Source organism: Mizuhopecten yessoensis, unplaced genomic scaffold, assembly GCF_002113885.1.
Source record: "Mizuhopecten yessoensis strain PY_sf001 unplaced genomic scaffold, ASM211388v2 scaffold7325, whole genome shotgun sequence".
Taxonomy (NCBI): domain Eukaryota; kingdom Metazoa; phylum Mollusca; class Bivalvia; order Pectinida; family Pectinidae; genus Mizuhopecten; species Mizuhopecten yessoensis.
Window position 1 is genome coordinate 78,215 of NW_018406991.1, and position 22,338 is coordinate 100,552.

At 36.8% G+C, this 22,338-nt stretch overlaps 1 protein-coding gene across 1 annotated transcript in view; it reads left to right on the top strand.

Moving 5' to 3' along the window:
* Positions 1-1,076: 1,076 nt before the first annotated feature.
* The window catches only part of LOC110453472 (fatty acid-binding protein-like), a 33,841-nt gene continuing 12,579 nt past the window's right edge, over positions 1,077-22,338 (top strand). The window contains exons 1-3 of the mRNA XM_021502424.1: positions 1,077-1,306; positions 19,807-19,982; positions 20,212-20,319. Coding sequence (XP_021358099.1) covers positions 1,228-1,306; positions 19,807-19,982; positions 20,212-20,319 — 363 coding nt within the window. The 5' untranslated portion in view covers positions 1,077-1,227. The remainder of the gene's footprint in view (positions 1,307-19,806; positions 19,983-20,211; positions 20,320-22,338) is intronic.

The following is a 22,338-nucleotide window of genomic DNA, read 5'->3' on the forward strand; positions in this document are numbered from 1 at the left end:
GCATTTAATGGTAATGGCAACAACTGTTTCAACCGTTTTCAGTATAATATGACTGGGCTGAAAGCAGCGCTGGTTGCCATCGATATGGCATTTCAGTGAGGTACACTATAAAGCTCCAACACTGAGGCAATTCCACCATCATACCTGTCCTCTACACACATACGCGTAAGCAAGTATACACAATAAACATGGAGGCACGTCCTTAAATGACCCTATATGTTTATAGGACGTGAAACCCTGTGCAACCAACTGTACAATCGCAAGAAGTCATATACAGCTACCTTCTGTTTTAAGCACGCATATACTGTGAACGCAGAAATTACACAAATTGAGACACATCCTCAGATAACCTCAGAAATCAATTAAATCAATTGTAGGACGCTAAACCAAATAAAATCAAAACCAGACACCGAGGTGATGTAATCGATATCTCAAGTGCTACTAAATCAAGATTTACATTTCTAAAAAACGTGTATCGTCACTTTGCTATGAGGCTATCCTTTGGTATGTATGTATAAAGTCTTTGCATCTATGCACAGAGCGGCATTAGATTGTTCTGTCTCACATATTGTATCCGGTCTGATTCAGCTGTACCAAGCCGCGATAGCTTTATCAATTAGTACACTAAGATTGTTCTTTTTTGTTAACGTGCGAATACATCAATTTTATTATCGAAGTCATTGTCGTTCACAGGCAAGCATAATTTGCTTGTAAAAAGATACGAAGGAACAAATCACACATTTTGAACTTTAGCGTTATGTGTCATGAAGCTAACAATGCTTGCTGCAACTGAGAAGGGATCAATGATCAAAGTCTTGTTTGCTTACAGAATTATTAACAATTTTTTTGAACATGTGTTATTTAGAAGATACTTTGTGCCCCTCCCTCTCCCCCTCCTCTCATGTTCGGATGACTGGTTTTAATGCAGCTTTAAGTAATATAAAAAGTCAATTCAATATTTTTGTAAATGTGCTAGGTTAAAATATCACGTTTAATTATTGTTAAGCTAATTTCGCGTTTAACAATTGTGCACATACGTTTGTCAGTGGTGCTAATCGCCCGATTGGCTGCCGTAAAACAAGCCCCGTAGACACGCATATTTTAGTGTCGATCCCCAGCAATCCACACAGCCGCCACAGACGAGGGCTATATAAGCAACAGGGACGGTCAACTTTGGACATTCTGTGTTTAGATCTTACGAGTGTGGGAAAAAAATAGAACTTAATCATGGTGGAACAGTTTCTCAACAAATGGAAGGCCGATATCACTTCTTACAGTAATTTCGACGAGGTCATGGACGCCATGCGTAAGTATATCTTGATAGTTATAATACTTTTCTCGACCAGTAAATGTTTATGTATACGATGGGCTGAATTGCCAACTCACGTCAGTATACTGTGCCTACGCGTGATAGTACGACGATAGACGCGTGAGCACCCTGGCAGCGGATGTACCTGACATTCTACTCTTACTACACGAGTCATTGCCATCACTCGACTAATTAATATTGCTCGTAATCTATTGTTACCCTCTTCTATTATTTGAAATCATACCAACGATACAGAATGTATTTAAACATCTTACGTAAACGTCTTAGAAAATGTATGTGTAAGGTACGGTGATGGTAGAGTCGACAGGTAAAATTGTTCTTAAACACGGACACATTGTAGGTGACATTGCTATCGTGTTGGCTGTAAGCTTTTTGTTGTTAATGGTTTGTATTTCAGCCTTTTCACCTAAAATAAAATGTATCGCCTTGATCTTACAACAATCTGTGCAAAACAAAGCAAAACGGTGATGGAAATGTACATTTAAGCGGGTATATATATAATTTCATAGAGGATTGTAAACTCATTATTTTTTATAAGCCAAACATATTAACTTGAGAGTAAAAGAAGTTTGGTTGTATTTTACTTAACGTCCAATTAACAGCTGTCGTCATTTAAGGACGTTACTTCATGCGTGTTATGTATGTGTGCAAGTGTGTATGTTTACTGTAGGCGGTGTTTAAGTGTATATGTCTCCTTGTGATATCGCGGAATTGATGCTGACTGTTTAGCGCTACCTCACTGAAACACCCAGCACAATGTTTCACCTGGTCACATTATAATGACAAATGATAAACCAGTTGTTGCCATTACCCTAAATGCTGAATCTTATTTAACTTTTGATAGCAAATGTAAGTTAGGAACCTGCTTTCGTGTGTGCAAATGTAAACGTGTATTCTGCCTTTGAGATCAGGTGGTTTAATGGTGATTTCAAAATATCTGCCCGTTTTTGTAACTTCAATGGTAAACTCTGCACTCAATGGTTTGGTTATATGGTTGAAAGTTCATTAGGCACGGTGGTTATATTTGTAATCACTCATCGTAAGTGTATTCTTTAAGCCAAGTCATTCCCTAAATAAAGAAAACATCCTGATAAAATTCACCAGCTCAAATAAATGTAAATCAATTAAAGATCTTCAATATCACTCGATAAGAGTTCTTGAAAATACACACGCTTCTCCAGGTCATTCTTGAAGACTTAGGCTACGTGTCCACTATATAACCTGTTTCTGTTCTAGACTTATGATAAACTCAGAAGTCTGTGACATGGAATATGACATTTTATTCATTTGTTAACACATACTCATCATTTGATATGTGTTTTTTTTTATGAAGCTAGCGATATTATCCTATTTATTGATTAAGCACGTCTGCATGAACTCTGTCATTTAGATAGATTTTTTCCAATGTCGGCGAATAATGGGTTTTTCCAATAATAGTTTTTGAAGCGTTCCTTGCGGACTTATTTGGCATCCATTCAAAACATGGATCATAAACGAAAATTGAAACCCTAATGCTAGCTAGTGTACACTAACTGCCCTCTTGAGTCCGGAACTCGGCATATTATCGTCTTTACTCGAGTAATCTGATAGCCCCACTTAGTTCCTAAAACATAACTACTACAAAATGCCAGTATGGTAAATGTTCCGGGATAATTAAAACGTAAGGAATCTGGTAAAAGCCAAATATCAATTATTTTCTATTCCCTTTAGTGTCCATTTTATAACAAACTGTATGGCGATGGAGCACAAATGTACAATAACTTATTTTGTTTGAGGAGAACTATACTTTATTTCGTTCAACGATAGTTGAGCCACAAACATAATACAATGCTATCGTATCACCAGTTTAAATTATTCACTGACAAAACACAAAGACACATCGACATACAATGCACAACGATTAGTAATATTGTCTTATTTGAAAGTTATTCTCTGGTTTGATTTAGTTTAGAAAGCTGCATTAATGTGTACCTGTACGCTGATCTGAAAGACTGAAAGAAAGAATTCATTGTTGACAGAAGCGTCTGAAGAGAGTCCGAATCTTTCGGTTATTGATACCACTCGGTTTTTTCTTCATATATGAACGAAAATCATTATTAAAATACCAACAGACTACAAGCTGAATACAAAAGGCAAGCTTTTAGTTGGCCAATTTCCCGTTTAAACGACAATATATTCGTAAAAGGCAATGTTATATATCAGTATTACCTTTAGGGGCTCAATTAAAGCCGAAATTAAATGTAGAAAACCCATTAACAGATTCCCGGGTTTAAGCTTATTTCATGCTGTTTATATTACATTAAATCATTATATAATGTATTATGTATCGTTTGGTTAAAGATAAAATGCCAGTCTGGCATGTAGTTAAACGAATCCAATAAAATGTTGAGGCGAACAGAAAATCCTGTTGCACGCGTAGGTTACCACATTCTAAATTGCATGTGTCACATGCACATTGATTGCAGCTACATGACATCAACTCTCGGTTAAAGATAAACGATGTTACGCAATAGAGAAGTTTGCTTGTATGCAACATTTATTTCCCGGATCAATGATAAAATGCAGGCTGCATTTTGTCAAGTACCATACTCCGTCATAACGACAACAATATCCATTTACGTTATAGCTCCCATCTGTTACGTTAGGCTGACGTCTAGACAGTATTCACGCTGACATAAATTAACTAACGTTTTTCTTTACGTACAGAAATTTCAATCAAATATTTTTCTATAGATCAGACTTGGAATTCAACTCCAAACAGTTTGATTTCGGATTCGTCGTAGATTTTACAATGAACCACTGTCTGAAAAGGCCCTATCTGTCGGATGCCCGCGAGAAGGAATTTAACGCCTGCTAATGATTTGGTACTGTATATGCTAATAAGCGCGGGTTTTTGACTTTTGGCGTCGGAGGCAATTTGTGTTTTCATCTTGTGCTATCAATCTGTGAATCTTGCGTTTTTCTGTGTCTATCTAAACATACCGAAGGTTGCCAGTCTCCTTTACCTTTGTCCCCAAAAGCTTGTTCATTCCCGAAGACACAATACTCAGATTTCTTGTTAAGAAGCGCCAATCAATGCAAGAAATGTATTGTTTGTCGGACACACTACTGCTACGAAGGGATACAAAGTGAACGCTACTCTGATAGATGTGGATCTAAGCACCGGACGGTCGCTATTTTGTAACAGAAAACAAAATGCTTCGTTCCAAATTTTCACCACTCCTTGTCAAGATGAAAGTACCTAATACTGCAATTTCTTTAGATTTTCGACCAAGATTGAAGCAAGACATGGAATCAGCTCGTGTATACTCAAACTTCAAAACTATTATCTTTAGGAATATTAACTTCTTGACATAATAGACTAAAAAGTTTGACAAGTCTTTATTGTATTAGATCCTACGTGTACAACGATTTAAGCATCCCACTTAAGACTTTTCCAATGAGCTAGTTTGACATTTCCGTTCTTGCAATTACTGCAGAGGGCACCAGTAGGGCGCCCGCCATTCATTGATAATTTAAATCGAAGGCGCCGTTTTATTTTGCATATGAGTTCGTAATTCATTATCGTAAGAAGCTGGTAATGATCTAATAATGAACAACACTTACCAACTATCCTCATACCATGTAAGGCGATCGTAGTTTTACTTCGTACGCTAAGAGGTATCGTTATACGGAAGCCTGTATATACCGCCATTGATGTGTTCGACTTCGTACGCTAAGAGGTATCGTTATATGGAAGCCTGTATATATCGTCATTGATGTGTTCGACTTCGTACGCTAAGAGGTATCGTTATATTGAAGCCTGTATATATCGTCATTGATGTGTTCGACACTGTACAAACGTCCAGTTTGTTCCTTGCATTACAGTTCCAGTAAAATTGACCACTTTCTCCTCAACATATTTAAACTGGCGGAAGGTGGTGGTTAAAGTAACACCGAAATGTAAAAACGATTCGTGTTAATAGACGCTTTTGCTGTTTCCAGATTAAGTAATACTTGATTAATTTGATTAACCTGAAATATCATGTGTGGTTTTCCTATTAGCAGTTGAAAGGATGCTGAGGTGGATGCTCTATAAACGTGTTGTTCTCAACTGATAATAGGGTATACCATTGATATAAAACAGCGAGAGATAAATAAACAAAATCAGCCCCTTTTCACATTGGCACTCCCTTGGGAGGTACAATGTATCACTATAAACTAATATACGACGAGGTGACGCTATAGAGATGTTCCTGTTTCTATCACATCGGGATTCCCTAGGAGGTAGCACTATTTACTGACATACCACGAGGTGGTGCTTTGAAATAGTTCCCGTCTCAATTACCTTGTGACTCTCTGGGAGATAGCACTATTAACTGACATACCACGAGGTGGTGCTTTGAAATAGTTCCAGTCTCAATCACCTGGTGACTCTGGGAGATAGCACTATTAACTGACATACCACGAGGTGGTGCTTTGAAATAGTTCCCGTCTCCATCACATCGGGACTGTCAGGGAAATAGCACTATTAACTGACATACCACGAGGTGGTGTTTTGAAATAGTTCTCGTCTCCATCACATCGGGACTGTCAGGGAAATAGCACTATTAACTGACATACCACGAGGTGGTGCTTTGAAATAGTTCCCGTCTCCATCACATCGGGACTGTCTGGGAAATAGCACTATTAACTGACATACTACGAGGTGGTGCTTTGAAATAGTTCCCGTCTCCATCACATCGGGACTGTCTGGGAAATAGCACTATTAACTGACACACCACGAGGTGGTGCTTTGAAATAGTTCCCGTCTCCATCACATCGGGACTGTCAGGGAGATAACACTATCAAATGACATACAGCGAGGTAGCACTATAAACTGTAATATCCAAGCGAAGTAACACCATCAAGAAGTTCAAAACATATTTCGTAATTCCGCTATTATTTTAATCCGTTTATCCATAGAACAGGTCCTTAGGGCCAATAAATGGTCAATAACACAAGTAAAATAAAATAACATCAACTTAACGAAAAATTTGAAGACAAGCGTTTGCTTGCATATGAAAAGTGGCAATGCTAGTTATGTGACCTTGAACAGACCAACAGTTGTCTGAATTGCAGAGTGTTTCTTTTTCGAGACGAGATACAGATATACTGAGACATTTTGCTTTTGTTTGGTGGAGGTTAATATAGACTAATATTAATTTGTACTTCTGTTTTGGCGTTAACCTCTTCAGTATGGTAGTTTAGTGAAGAAGCACTCTAAAAGGGGGCAGGGATGAGACAAATTAATTTTCCCATACAAACGTTTGACTGTCTTAACACATTTTATTTCAATTTGAATAGTAAATAATAATGTAAAATCTTTAAGTGATAGAGAAGGGGCTTTTGTTAATGCTTAATTCTGTTAACATTCCTTTGTGTAAATTAAGTACAAGACATAGATATACGAAATGCAACTGTCCACATCTAGCAGGAATTGTTTATGTATATACAATAAAAAGGGTATGATACCATATAGATAAATGATCTGTTTATATCAGACATCATCATGAATAATTCATGTTGTATGGTACACACAAAACTCAATACGACGCGTGTTCGCTTGTCTGGTGTCATGAGGATGTTTTTAACTCTAGTGGTTTGCAAAGGTCGATGATGTAATCTATATTCGTGTAAAAAACACAAAAAGCTAAACATGATACATACCCGTTAACGATAATGACAAAAACATGGCTATCAGAAAGAGTATTACATTTCATATTTCAACTTTGAAATACGGTTTGTTGCTGTTTGGTTTGGCTTCGTTTAATGTCCTGTTTAACAACTAATTATATTTAATGAGGAGCATCCATGTGTATGATATATGTGTTGATAAGTCTTCGGTGCGGTAGGCCATTGTCTTTGCCACCTTGCGGTAAGTAGCGCTGATATGTTGCCGACTTGAGAGTGCTACCTTACTGAAATACCATGCGGGAGGCACCAAGCACATGAGCTTGAAAAACAAAATCCCCATATGAATACCACCATTTCAACAATTCTTACTATCACATCTGCAGAAAAAGACGCAATATTTGTTGAACCATAGTTATCAACGAGGTTTAATTAACTAGTGAAATATGTCCCCTTAGTGTTACTACCAAATGTGAAAAAAGCCTCGGACAGAGCTCATATGATATAGCTGAAGGGTGTTGGTAGTTAGCTATAGTGGACTTGTGACATTTCAGTGCTTGTTAACTCGGACAGAGCTCATATGATATAGCTGATGGGTGTTGGTAGTTAGCTATAGTGGACTTGTGACATTTCAGTGCTTGTTAACTCGGACAGAGCTCATATGATATAGCTCAATGGTGTTGGTAGTTAGCTATAGTTGACTTCTGACATTTCAGTGCTTGTTATCACGGACAGAGCTCATATTATCCATCGCAAGGGTGGTGATAGTTAGCTATAGTGGACTTGTGACATTTCAGTGATTGTTATCTCGGACAGAGCTCATATGATATAGCTGAAGGGTGTTGGTAGTTAGCTATAGTGGACATGTGACATTCCACTGTTGTTATTTCGGACAGACCGCATATGATATAGCCCAAGGGTGTTGGTAGTTGGCGATAGTGGACTTGTGACATTTCAGTGCTTGTTATCTCGGACAGAGCTCATATGATAAAACTGAAGGGTGTTGGTATTTAAATATAGTGGACTTGTGACATTTCAGTGCTTGTTAACTCGGACAGAGCTTATATGATATAGCAGATGGGTGTAGATAGTTAGCTATAGTTGACTTGTGACCTTTCAGTGATTGTTATCTCGGACAGAGTTCATATGATATAGCCCAAGGGTGTTGGTAGTTAGCGATAGTGGACTTGTGACATTTCAATGATTGTTATCTCGGACAGACCTCATATGATATAGCCTAATGGTTTTGGTAGTTAGCTATAGTGGACTTGTGACATTTCAGTGATTGTTATCTCGAACAGAGCTTATATGATATAGCTGAAGGGTGTTGGTAGTTAGCTATAGTGGACTTCTGACATTTCAGTGATTGTTATCTCGGAGAGAGCTCATATGATATAGCCCAAGGGTGTTGGTAGTTAGCGATAGTGGACTTGTGACATTTCAGTGATTGTTTTCTCCGACAGAGCTCATATGATATAGCTGAAGGGTGTTGGTAGTTAGCTATAGTGGACTTCTGACATTTCAGTGATTGTTATCTCGGAGAGAGCTCATATGATATAGCCCAAGGGTGTTGGTAGTTAGCTATAGTGGACTTCTGACATTTCAGTGATTGTTATCTCGAACAGACCTCATATGATATAGCTCAATGGAGTTGGTAGTTAGCTATAGTGGACTTGTGACATTTCAGTGATTGATATCTCATACAAAATAGCGATTAGTTCGGGGATAATAACTGAAGTCAAATAACAAAACAACGCCTAAGTTTATTAAACTTTGTTTGTTTGGGCTTTATTTCCCTCGCAATAGTTAATGTCACATAAAGGAGGATGCACAATGAGATACCGCAAAAAAATCAATAAATCAAAAATAAACAAACAGAGGAGTGAAATGAAATAAAAGGAAAGATCCCAAGTAATGCAATGAGGGCAGCAGGTCTATTCTGGCGTGTTATGTTGTCTTAGCAGAAGACACTGACGAAAACCCTAATTTAACAGGGGCCCAACATTAGTCGCCCTTTACGACATGTAGTGGGATATAGCAGGCTAATTCTTCCCTGAACGTGCTAGGGACATGTATTTGGGTACAGCAAATCCTACTCTTTCCCTAGACCTGTATAGCAAGGCTATGTGTACATCAGCCTACTACGTTAACAAAGCTAGTCGACCGTCAATATCGCAGATAAAAGGCCGGAGGTTGGTATGGACTATCTTGGCTGTTTTTTGTCAGTGTGGTTATTTGTTTGGTTTATTTGTTTTTAATTAAACATTCTCACAACAGGCAAGTTCCGAAATGGGGACAGCAGATACACTTTGGCTAGTTCAACTTACCCAAGGTCATAATTGGTATGTTTTTAATGGCTACATTACCAATGAATCTCAGTGAATTTCGGACATTCTCTTAAAGTCTAATAAATCATGGCACATGTCAGACTTTCAGACATGAATGTCCAGATATCTGAGAAACATAACTTTCGTTGTTAACAAATGGCATATACTTATTGTCTCTTTCCTATATACATTCAACAATACATATAAACGGACAGTACACACATAACATGAGGATAACTGGTTATAGTTAAGTACGGAGAAATGTATATAATCTTTGCGATTAGATATCTAAGTATTGCCTGAATATTGTTTTTATGGCAGACCGGAACATCATTTATCCTGAATTAAAACCCCCAGCATATTCGCCTTCCATAAAGGAATACCCACAATATAAAACTGATCTTGATAGAAACTATTATGTGTATCTTTTAATTCATTTATCAGGAACATTACTATAACTGGTGTTTTTTCAGATCCGGATTAATAACTTCCACTTACAATGTACTTAGAAGATGGAAAATTGTCTTATTTTGTTACGTGGATAAGCATCTTTTAAAGAGTAAGCATGCCTTTTTCAAACACAAATGGTTATCTTTGGTTATCGACGAAATCCCGTATCAAATATACAGACAGCAGGAGGGCGGGATGCTAAAGTGATGCGGAACATTATATATATGATCATCATGCCATTGTTAAGAGATATCTTGTAATTTAATCTGTCTTCCGTACAGATATTTTCGAATCGAGTATTTATTTCACCACAATGACAACATGAAGCAGTTTATAAAAACCACATTGGGGTGGGGGTGTATAAAAAAGAACATACTCCATTAAAAATTAGAAGACAGTACAATGAATAAGTTGTCAGCTTTTAACGTCTGTAGACAACGTCTATGTCCCTTAACAATCGTCGTCCTTGTGTACACAGTATAAAACCTAAATATGTAGGAATGTTAGTCTGTGAGTAAAATAGCCATTACAGATAAGTTACAGCCTAATACTTTAATACAGCTGGCCGACCACATGTGTCCTACCATGGCTGTCCGGAGGCTATCTATGGAAAGCCATGGCTACCATATCTGTCTACTTGTGTTAAATGGGATGGCTATTTCCGAACACGTGCTCGTCATTTCATTATTATATTTAATAAACTACCCGTTACACCGAATGTAAGCAACCTTATTATCATGCTCGTTACCAACACATAACAGATGTTACAGAAATCAGTGATACATTCGGTGATGTAACAACTTAGACAAACATTGTTTGATACAGTTTTCTGTCATTGGATAGTTGATACATTGATTTGTACAATAAGGTATAATGCCATGTGTTACAACCATTTCGTTTGGTATTTTTTTTTTTTTTTCGTCTTTTAAAACTTTAACCTATTTGCTTAGTTTCATGCATTCCTTTTTAACCGTTTTCTAATGTTGATTATTCCTTAATGACTTTAATTGTCCATGGCTATAAATAATATACAAAATAAAAAAACACGGGATCAAAGGAAAAAGACAATCAAACGTAATCAAATGATAATCTCAGTTCATGAAATGAAAACCCCATAATGAGACACAGAAATATACAAAACACGGGATCAAAAGAAAATGACAATAAAACGTAATAAAATGACAATCTGAGTTCTTGAAAATGAGACATAAAAATATACAAAAATACTGTATCAAATGAAATGACAATCTGAGTTCTTGAAATGAAAACTACTTAATGAGACATAAAAATCTAAAAAAACCTGGATAAATTACCACTTCATATAGTGAAATAATGACAAGAAGATCACCTCGTATATCATATAACCAACCCTAATAATGAAGGCTATCATCTCGAGAATCGATATGGATGCATACATACCGTATCCTTCATAATCGTCATTATTTACTCTCAAAATTAAAAGCATTACTTTAATAGCATCTGTTATAGCATACGTTTTTTAGTTGCCTGTCTATGGTTCCTGACCTTGTTATTTTCGGATTTACACAAAGAAAACTTCCCACACTTTATTATTGTCGTTGTATGAATTTGTTATTTGAGCTTTAACAAAACTTTTTATTTGGTTTCTCTCTATGTTTTGGTTGGAAACATATTGATTGCGAAACATTCAAGCAAAAGGGCTACAGAATCGAAACTGTCGAACTGTAAAAATTAGTATTATTGTTGATATTAATTGCTTATCGCTTATTGGAAAACGTTTATCTAGAAAGTATGTGATTGAGGGTACTTTGTATCGTGTTGGGCCGAACCCTTATAATGCTACATCAGCGAGCCCTTCATCTCAGTTCGATTATTTCCTGTGAAATACACACAGGCATATTAACGCCACAACAGGTAGGCCACAATGCATGTGTAAACATTAATTTGAGGCCTTTAGGCTCCATAAAAGGGGTTTGAGGAAGGGAGATCAGTCCGTGGCTCTGCCGTCGAGATATGAGTTACGTCACGGTAGGGAGGTAGGGATATTTGAAATTTTTTTTTTGGGCTACAAAGATGGGGGTAGGTATTGTATATGCATACTAAAGTTATGGTAATTATTACTGAAATGAAAATGGTATTTAAACATGTGTTGTTTAAACACAAGTTTATTCCAATGGATATCGGTGTAAATGGTGATCAGTTAAATCAGGTTTCATTATTTCTCTTTCGAAATGTTACACGAATGGAAAGATGTAATCTACTCTTGCCCAAACGATGGAAGTGGGACGTACAACGGTGTCCATAACTTAAAGTCCTATCACACCAGACACATGCCGTCTGGGGAAGCGGATGTAATGTTAACAGTATGATAAACTAATAAAGCAGTTCGTGTCAGGCTATAATAAATCTCCGTGGATTTATTGGCTACACTGATGCATACACACACTTCCCTGTGTTAAAAGAGGTTCCACGTGCCTTGGATGTAATGAGGTAGCACAATTCGATTAAAATGAAATTGACTTGAAATTGTCGTTGAATTAAAAACAATCATAGTTCAAGGCGATGATTTTGATAACAGAACATACAATACAAGGTAACGTTTTGTTGGTTTGTTTGTCTATACGTCCCGTTAACAGCCATGGTCATTTCAGGACGCGCCAGGTTTTGATGGTGAAATAATACATGTGTATCCGGAGAAAACCTACCGACAATGTGGTCATTAACGTGTTGACTACATAGGTACCATGATTGTACTCATTCTTCTAATGCTTTATTTTCATTTAAATCTTGGCAACAGCAAAGTCATATGACGACTAAAATCTGGAGAGTAAACAGGAAGTTCAGAAAGTTTAGGTAGGATAAGTTAGAACAGACTGAGGCCCATACGGTTCAAACTGGGGTAACAGATCAGTGTTGTACACTTGAACAACAGGCCTATCTTTTAGATGTGAATACAACTACACTACATAATATGCCGAGATCTGAACGTGAGGACGAATCTCTAACTAAACACTAGTTAAGCAAGCCATCTATCTCTGCGGGTTTGTTTGTATTAACCAACAAAGTAAGTTTCTTAAGAGATAATTTATTTGTATACACCATTCCGGTCCACCTCTTTTCAACGCACATTCATACCTATGATAAGATTCATTAGTTTTAGCTCAAAAAATTGACATTAGAGGTATGATTACAAGACACATTTACATGCACATCATTAAACTAGTCTATTAAAACATATTTATGTAAACATTTCAACATTTTCCGTAGTGCATTTACTAGGTGTTTTTTTTCGTTCCCATCTTTGCCGCAACTGTTATGTAATTACCGATGTGTTAAGGGTTTAACTATATTCGCTAATAAGTTATCTTTAATTTATATAAGTCTAAAAGTTGTAGTATTTATCATTATTGTATAAAATCTTATGCTAATTAACAAAGGAATATTAACAAATAGTGTATTCAAATCAATCGCAACAAAACAGTTCAGAATTAAAACTGCATCAGTAATTAGCGTGATATTATCTGCATCTAATCTGATTTACGATCAGTCATTCTTAAAAAAGGAAACCATAACTAACAAAATCAAACAAACGTCGGCTGAAACTAAGTGTTCACGCATTGTTTGCGCTGTAATGCGTTGTTGTGACATTGTCAAGCAACCATTCAAAGTTAGTTAGTGGATTCTTAAATTAACATCCTATCAAAATACAAGAGATCATTAGGGACAATAAAAAGTGCATTGACACAAAACGAACGTAAAGATAAAAAAACGTCAACTTAAAAACATCATTAACAACAGACCAACAATTTTAGGAAGGTTGCAATTGTAGAAATATTGACCTTTCCGAAAAGAGAGTTCAGATTTCTTTTATCATTATCAAAACAAATTATAATTTCTTAGCTGAAGGTCAATGCGATCGAATAACAAGTGTTTTACTGTAAATGGTTCGTAGCACGCTTTGCATTGAGGCCTTTCTTCGCTTTTCAATACATAATAATGCGTTATGTATGTATGACATTATAAAGCCGGCATCAGATGCGCGCCATCACAAGGAGGCAAGTATACCAAGATTTCCTGTCTCCGGCACACACTCGCGCAAGGTTACACACACCCACGCACGGTTACACACACCCACGCACGGTTACACACACTCGCGCAAGGTTACACACCCCCGCGCACGGTTACACACACCCGCCACGGTTACACACACCCACGCACGATTGCACATACCCACGCGCGGTTACACACACACACGCAGGGTTACACACACCCTCACACGGTTACACACACCCACGCAAGGTTACACACACACACGCAGGGTTACACACACCCTCACACGGTTACACACACCCACGCAAGGTTACACACACGCACGCACGGTTACACACACCCGCGCAAGGTTACACACACCTACGCACTGTTACACATACCCGCGCACGGTTACACACACCCGCTCACACACACCAAACCAAATGTAGGAATGACCACTCTGAAAATTGGCAAAGACAACCAGGCGTCGGCGATTTTCTCTATGGCGTGGATACCATTTACCGATTTTAGGTTTTACAATGTGTAATTAGTTGTCTACGCATTGATTCCAATTATTTTTCCACGGACATGATACTTACGATGTGTGATTACAAATATAACCACCGTGCCTAATGAACCGTTTAACATATAGCCAAACCATTGAGTGCAGAGTTTACCAATGAAGTTAAAAAGGGGACAGATTTTTTTAAATCGCCATTTAAACACCGGATCTCCAAGACAAAATCTGCGGTCTGATTAAATCCAGCATTGCTTACATCTAAACGCGATGTGAACCTACCTCTGAAATAATTTCACTCGCTAACCTCAACTATCCGCCATATGGACACATCTGGCAGGCGGAAACTAACATATGAAATCTATTTCATAACAACGTATAGTAATTTGTTCTCGATTTATTCTTATTAAATTATTTAAACTTCTATCAAGTGTGGATTATATTGTCTGTCACTTATTGACATCGTATATTACCAGAAGGTTTTCACTGTCTATCAGTACTAAATCTCAACACATACATACACCATCGAATATGATTTCTTGAAAGCACGTTATTACTTACACGTTAAACCAAAACAAGTGCAATCGGGAAACTTGTTTAATGTAACACTCTGCTGTACCGTCATTGATCTGAGGACTCGTTAGGAAAAATCTGAATACGTGATATTTCATATTAACTTAACCGCTTCATTCGAAAACAAGATAGAAAAAACAAAGATACAGATCCCAAGACCGAAATGTGTCTAAGGGGCAGCAGATAGATTTTGTTCTCTCATTTCTCTTTGTGTAAGACAGAGCTGTCCAGGGTAAGAAAGGGGTGTAGGAAATTTCTATCTTACACCCGATTTCACGTGACGTGACGTCACAATGGCTCAACAATGACGTGTCGTCACGAGTTTGGAACTCTCCGATGCCGCAATGCGAAAAAGGCTACGTGATGAAATGAAAATCTTTTACCAAATATTAGCCGTACACATTAGAAAAATGTGATTTATTTTTCTGCGCAAACTTTGTTCGAATATATGGGATATAGGCAATACCACACATATGTGTTGATCTGAGTATTCGGATCGCATGAGTTTGTGGTGGCGGAGGAATATATCACGAGTGCGCTTCGCACGAGTGATATATTCCTCCGCCACCACAAACTTTCTTTTTTCTTTTATTTTTATTTGATACATTCTTTGTATAATTAATGTGTTGTTTTGATAATTCTGAGATATAGACACAAATTCTTAAAAAAAAATCATTGCATGGCTTTAAAAAAAAAATCATTGCATGGTTCACAGGACCTGTGAATGATAAGAGACTTTTTGAGACTGAACTGTACCTTTAGGTGTACAACATTTTAAATATTAATGGTTAAATACAAAATAACAAAGAATAATTCAAATGCAACACATTTAATGCCATAAAGTTACGTATATTCATGTAAGTTTAAATGTCGGTCATTACAAATTCTCCCAAAGTCTCGCAACGTCACAGCACGCGCTGAGTCTGAGTGACGTCACACGCCAAGGTCAGAAAACACAAGAAATCTAGATAAAATCTTCATCATCTGAGTCAACAATTGGCAGTATTCGTCGGTATTTCGTTGGAGGTGATGAATGTGATGTTTTACGCGACTGTGACGATATTTGGAAGTTTATGTTGAATACAAATACCAGGCTATTTTTAGCGGTATCAGTAGAGGGAATTCCCCTAAAAAGTAGTTCCGGCTACTGTGGTGATACAGGATCTTGTATCGCACATGTGTGATACAAGCAGACAGAAAACACACCTGACAAAATGGAGTATTAATATCGTAAGATTGCATAGGCATGTGATAAATGCTTAATCTGGCTGGCTAAATCGTTTTCCTCTGAAAAGCTCAGGGAAAAAAACGATATTTTCAAAATGGTGGCCAGTCCAAACGCATTTTTATGGTTTTAGAGCTTGATCTGGTGGTTGGAATGAGAACAATTGTCAGATAGCGTGTGACAATTGTTTCGATTCTAAGATGATCCCACAACGGTTACATGCAGTGGGGAACAGTGTCGGCAACTAAATATCATCAACGAAACGTAACCATAAAAGACAGACGTTAACTTTAACAGCGAACGCTCTTGTGTGAGCTTCATAGGTAACACGTACACGTAAAAGAAACCCAAGATAAAATAAACCATGAAATCACAGGGGCCTAGCAAGTCTATTCACTTGCATAATTTGGGAAATCGCGCGTGCATGGAAGCCGTCATTTTGGATCCACCGGATGTAGAACAATTTTCAGTCATTACGACGTCATCATCGATATTTCCCGCGTATATATTTTATACTAATGATAGGCGGTGTGGTAATGTAAGACGGTATACGTTAATATGACTCAGGCATGGCCTGGAGAGAGCGAAGCTCGAACATTTGTTTCGATAGTATAGTATTATTTTTGAATCATAACATTACCCATTTTAATACATACAAAATGTACCGGTTTTTTTTTTATGTTATATACTTGAATCAGTTGCTGGGCAAAATCATTCATTTTGAAAACAGGCATTGCCTGAAACGAGAGAAGCGTCTAAATGCTGTTTTTTTCAATTTTATTTTCTAAATAACATTGTTTAAAATATTATCTATTTATTCGTTTTATAGCGATAAATGTAAAATTAATAATAAGTAAAGAAAAGCATTCGAATGAATTTTGCAGTTCAAGAGAAAACACAAATTCATTTGGTACTGTTGCATTTAATTGCCCCGTTTATGGCCTCAGCGTAATGTTGCGGAAAGAGTGAGGCCCAGTAGAGGGACTTCATATTTGAAGATGTATTGTTTATCAAATGTAACTGTTATTATCTGTTATTATAAAAGTTTAGTATATTGGTGATTTAATTCCAATTTTATTTTCCGACATGCTATACTTTGCCTGATCCCTCTAAATCGTGTAAAAAGAGAATCACAATAGCCCAAACATATCCGGATTTTCGTCTGGTTTAGTAGTTACTATATACTTACGGTTTGGGTGGAGAGAAGAAAAGACTGAAAATTTGAAAGAAGCTTCAGTTTCTATAATTTCTAATGTCATGAACTTAAATAACCACAGAAAAAAATTATCAAATAAAGAGATATTTTTGAGAATGTGTAGCAAAGCTAAACAGCATCGTAAAAATAGGACCGCGGTAACTCTATACTAGCTACTTCCGTGACGAAGGATTTTGGAGCATAGTATTTCGACGTTACCATGACTTCAATTGTTTTCGGCGCAAGAAGAGCTGCGCTCTTATTAAGAATATATGTCAGGCATCTTTGTTTTCTGATTCTCATGTAGGCTACACGATGCGTATACTTACATAGGAAATACATGTAGTTTATTTTACACAATCAAATAGGAAAAATTACAATCATTAAGGTTTTAATCAAATTAAGTATGAGCCGGTTAGGTTGTTAAAATAACAACACCATTATCATAGAAAAGTTTCATATTATTTGTGTGGAAAAAAATCCGGTCTTGAGTCCATGTAAAAGAAAAACATCACCCAAGATACATATATATGTCAGGAGAAGGGTTGAAGGTTTTTTGTTTGTGTTTTTGTTTCGCTGATTCTACAAACTCGGGTTCGTACTTGCAATCACGGGAATATCATGAAAAGCCAAATTGACCTATATCGTATAGAATATCGGACAACTTGGTAAAAAAAACCTTCATTTACCATCCTTTGAATTCCTGGCGAAGAGAGTTGTAAATAACAAAATGTTATCAGAACAATCGACTCAAATAATGGAAGTAGCGCATTGCAATGCTCATATGGTGATGACGTCATTTGTATTACCTTGTCAACATTATTTTCGTCAGTGAAAGTTTTGGCTAAAACAGGGACCCGTTTTTTTTCTAAATTCACAAATAATTACTAAACACTTTCTTGTTAAAACAACTATTCGATAACTCTATATGATGGAACCATAGTATCAAGTTCTGTGTAATGCTTTGAACAAGATACAATGTACATCTGTATAGGTATCTAGTCATCGTTAAGGAGGTCTACATTTTACATTACAATTTGCTGAATGTAAATATCTAATTTCTACATTTTCCTTTTTCCTTTTTGATTATGCAACCTTACTTATAATGTTTTCATTTAATGATTAAGATTGAAAAAATAAAAAAGGCTCCAAGTGGCAAGAGATGGTAATGGTTTTAAGTAGTGTAGCGGAACTGGACTGGGTCGATCGTCGGCGACCAATTAAATTCAATTCAACTTTATTCTCTTTCACAATACAATGTATAGAGAAAAATATTTACAATATATTATATAGTAATTGTAGTGTTCGTAGTCGGTGGTACACAGTACTGTTTCTTAATAAATGCACATTTGTATCAAGGTGAACAAATATTATTAATTATTCTGTTCAAAGTACAAAGTTTCCTCAGTGTTTTTATATTAGTAGTATTCATTAATTCATAGAACTTAATTACATTTGGTCTCGTCCAAAAATATTTATCTATATTCATGTATAAAATTCTATACCCAGACAGTGACGGACACTCAAGCAAGTAATGGAATTCGTCACCAATTCGCTGACTGTTACAGTGTGGACATTTTCTTTCACTATAATCAATATCATGCCATCTGTCGGTTTCCACAATAAATTTGTGATTGGTAGTCCTTAATTTACAAAATGTAATAGAGCGTCCGTCTAGAGTTCGGAGGGTCCCGGGTTCGAACCCCGGTCTGGCCATGTATTTTTCCTCACCTATTACAGTGGTGCCTGTGACTAACGCTTTGTTTCAAGCATTAAGTGCATGTTCTGATGGACTGGGCCGATCCTCGGCGACCATATATCTAAATTGGTAGTGTCCTTCAAAAAATTTAGGAGGGTCCCGGGTTCGAACCCCAGTTTGGCCATGCATTTTCCCTCTTCTGTTACATTAATACATATTCATTTGGCTAACGTCCTCTTTAATATTATATACCGTAATATACCGTAACACGTATAGTCATTATGATACGAATTTAACTATAGTCCATACCACATTGCATAGGGATACATACATGTACATGTCTTTTCCATTGAATTATACAATGTACAAGCTGCTTTCAATAAAATATTTAACCTCTGTGCGCGATGCGATATCGTCTAAAATATTAATGCTTACTCTTAAACTATGATCAGGTGGCTACCCTATTTCATTCAATGAATTAAAATGTATACAGTATAATGTTATTAAGCGTTCGCCTCTAGGTAGCAACTGAAAGTGGCTACGGTGACTCCTATTTTATCAAAAAGACCGATAGCTTTGAGATAGATGAAACTTGTTGAGTTATTGTTATAGAAATATTCTCAGGTTGGCTGAAGGTCGACATACTATTATAACAAGGTTTTACTGTAAATGGTTCAGGATAAACAAACAAATAACCGCGACAATACTCAATATAGAAATGTGAGTTCATTAAAACAAGTGCTCACGAAACTGTTCTAAAGTGTTTAACAATATTGGAACAAGACCACATGTTTTAAAGTTCCCTCACTAATAAAAATGCTATTTTTCAGAACTTGAACCAATGGCCCGCCAAGTATTCAAAGAAAAGGCGGGAACACTGGAATACCAGTTAGACGGGGACACTTGGACTGCACTGGCCGGGGTAGAAGGATTAGGAGTCAGAAAATATGTTTACAAACTCGGAGAAGAAATTGAGGGGATAGGCCTAGACGGAGTACCATTAAAGGTTTGTCTAATAAATAAAACATAACAATTTCATATATAAACGGATTTCAAAAAATTAGGTTCCAGTAAACAGTCATTTTTTATTTATCTTTCTAAAACTCACACTTCCGGTATCATTTACTCGTTGGAAAACAGAAAATAATGTTGATTGGAAGATCTTAATGTTTGAAACATAGTGTTCAATTAAGTAGTTACCTATTAACTTTAAACTGCCATTAATTTCATTTCAGACTACGTCAATTCTAGATGGCGAGGCTCTTATAGAGAATTCAACTTCACAGAAAACTGGTATACCAATTACAATCACTCGCCGCGTGAAGGGGGACATTTTAGAATGTGTATGTATTTAAAACTGTTAACCATACACCATTTCATCTTTTGAAAATGATGTTTTATTACTATAATGTATTTGTTCTGAAATTGTTAAAATCTGCTTACTTGAGCTGATAAGGTTCTGGAAAAAACCAGTAATGTCCGCAGGTTTTCAAGCTTTATAAGAAAATCAATTACACATAAATGCTGTAACATTGCAACTATTTGTCAGCTATACACTGCCGTTATGGGGATACATCAAAGAGGAAATATAGACAAATTGTTAGGGGCAAAACAGAAAAAGAGTTCCTTGAAATAAGATTGCGGTAATACGAAGTGGTATATGACACGAGGGGCGTTGTTTCAATATTGTACGGTATAGATATGTAAGGTAATGTCAGTTTAAGGGACAAAGAAGAACTGTTTTAGATTACTCTGGGAAAGAATGTAAGATGGCAGATTTGTTGCTGAAAGGAACCGAACCTCAAGCGAAACTGGTAAAGTTAATAAAATAACCGTTTCCGTGTCTCGAGGAAAATTGGCAAATGTATATTCATGATGCATTTTGATCGTCACAAATTGAAATATGTTATTTAAAAAAGGAAACCAATGCACGCATCTTATCAACATATATATGTAGATGCTTTATCTCAGGTTTCAACCAAGTCAGAATGAACTGACAGCTATAGAAACAGGCTTCCTGCCACCGCTGTATATCTGTCAACGACCCATTTTATTCAAGTAGCTTGCGAGAAATCTATTTCACTTGTAAACTCAAGCATGGGTAAGAACACGCCCTTAGTTTAAAAACCGTGATCAACATCCGTATGACAAAGCATTATCTTATAAGTATCTACTCAAATACATAAGTATGTGGAATCGAGTCGGTCGCAAACCAAATCCATACCAGAGCTTTAAATACGTTAAAGTGGCCTAGGGAAGTCCTTCATACATTCGTGATGTTTGTTCTGTACATGAATCTATCAACTGAAAACAACTGCCATTAGACCATGAATACACTATGAATACAACAATTATCGTGCAACCGGTCAGCTGATTTTACACACAATGACAAATAATATTACTACACATAGTACCGTTTTTGAGAAGAGTTATTTCCCCTCCTCCGAGACACCGTCGTTGCGAGAAATAATAAACAGTGCAATTATTATCATTATTGTTGTTGTTTTTTGAAATTAAAAATAAATAAATATAACATTGTCGTATTTAATACTGACTTCCAACTCGCAATCGGGTCCTCGTGGTCACGAATTTTCTAACACCAAACGTCCGGCTCGGTATTCCCCGAGACATCAACTTGTACATGAAACCCAAAAAACTTTGTAATGACACAAGGCACTTCATCCATCAATGTCGACGGGTGTCCTGGATGGTTTCAATGGTAACCGATGATTTGTAATAGTTTCCAAAATATATAATATTTAGTGTTTAATGCACCGATACTAATATCAAAAATAATAAATTTACAAAAAGTGTTGTAACGTTTCATATTGTTGTTCACCGTAACGTCAATATATGAATTGAATGGATTTTTTTCCCCATGTACATTGCGGCAGTGAATAGCACTAACTGATCTACATATCTTCTAAGGAGCACTAACTGATCTACATATCTTCTGAGGAGCGCTAACTGATCTACATATCTTCTGAGGAGCGCTAACTGATCCACATATCTTCTGAGGAGCGCTAACTGATCTACATATCTTCTGAGGAGCGCTAACTGATCCACATATCTTCTGAGGAGCGCTAACTGATCTACATATCTTCTGAGGAGCGCTAACTGATCCACATATCTTCTGAGGAGCGCTAACTGATCTACATATCTTCTGAGGAGCGCTAACTGATCCACATATCTTCTGAGGAGCGCTAACTGATCTACATATCTTCTGAGGAGCGCTAACTGATCCACATATCTTCTGAGGAGCGCTAACTGATCTACATATCTTCTGAGGAGCGCTAACTGATCCACATATCTTCTGAGGAGCGCTAACTGATCTACATATCTTCTGAGGAGCGCTAACTGAT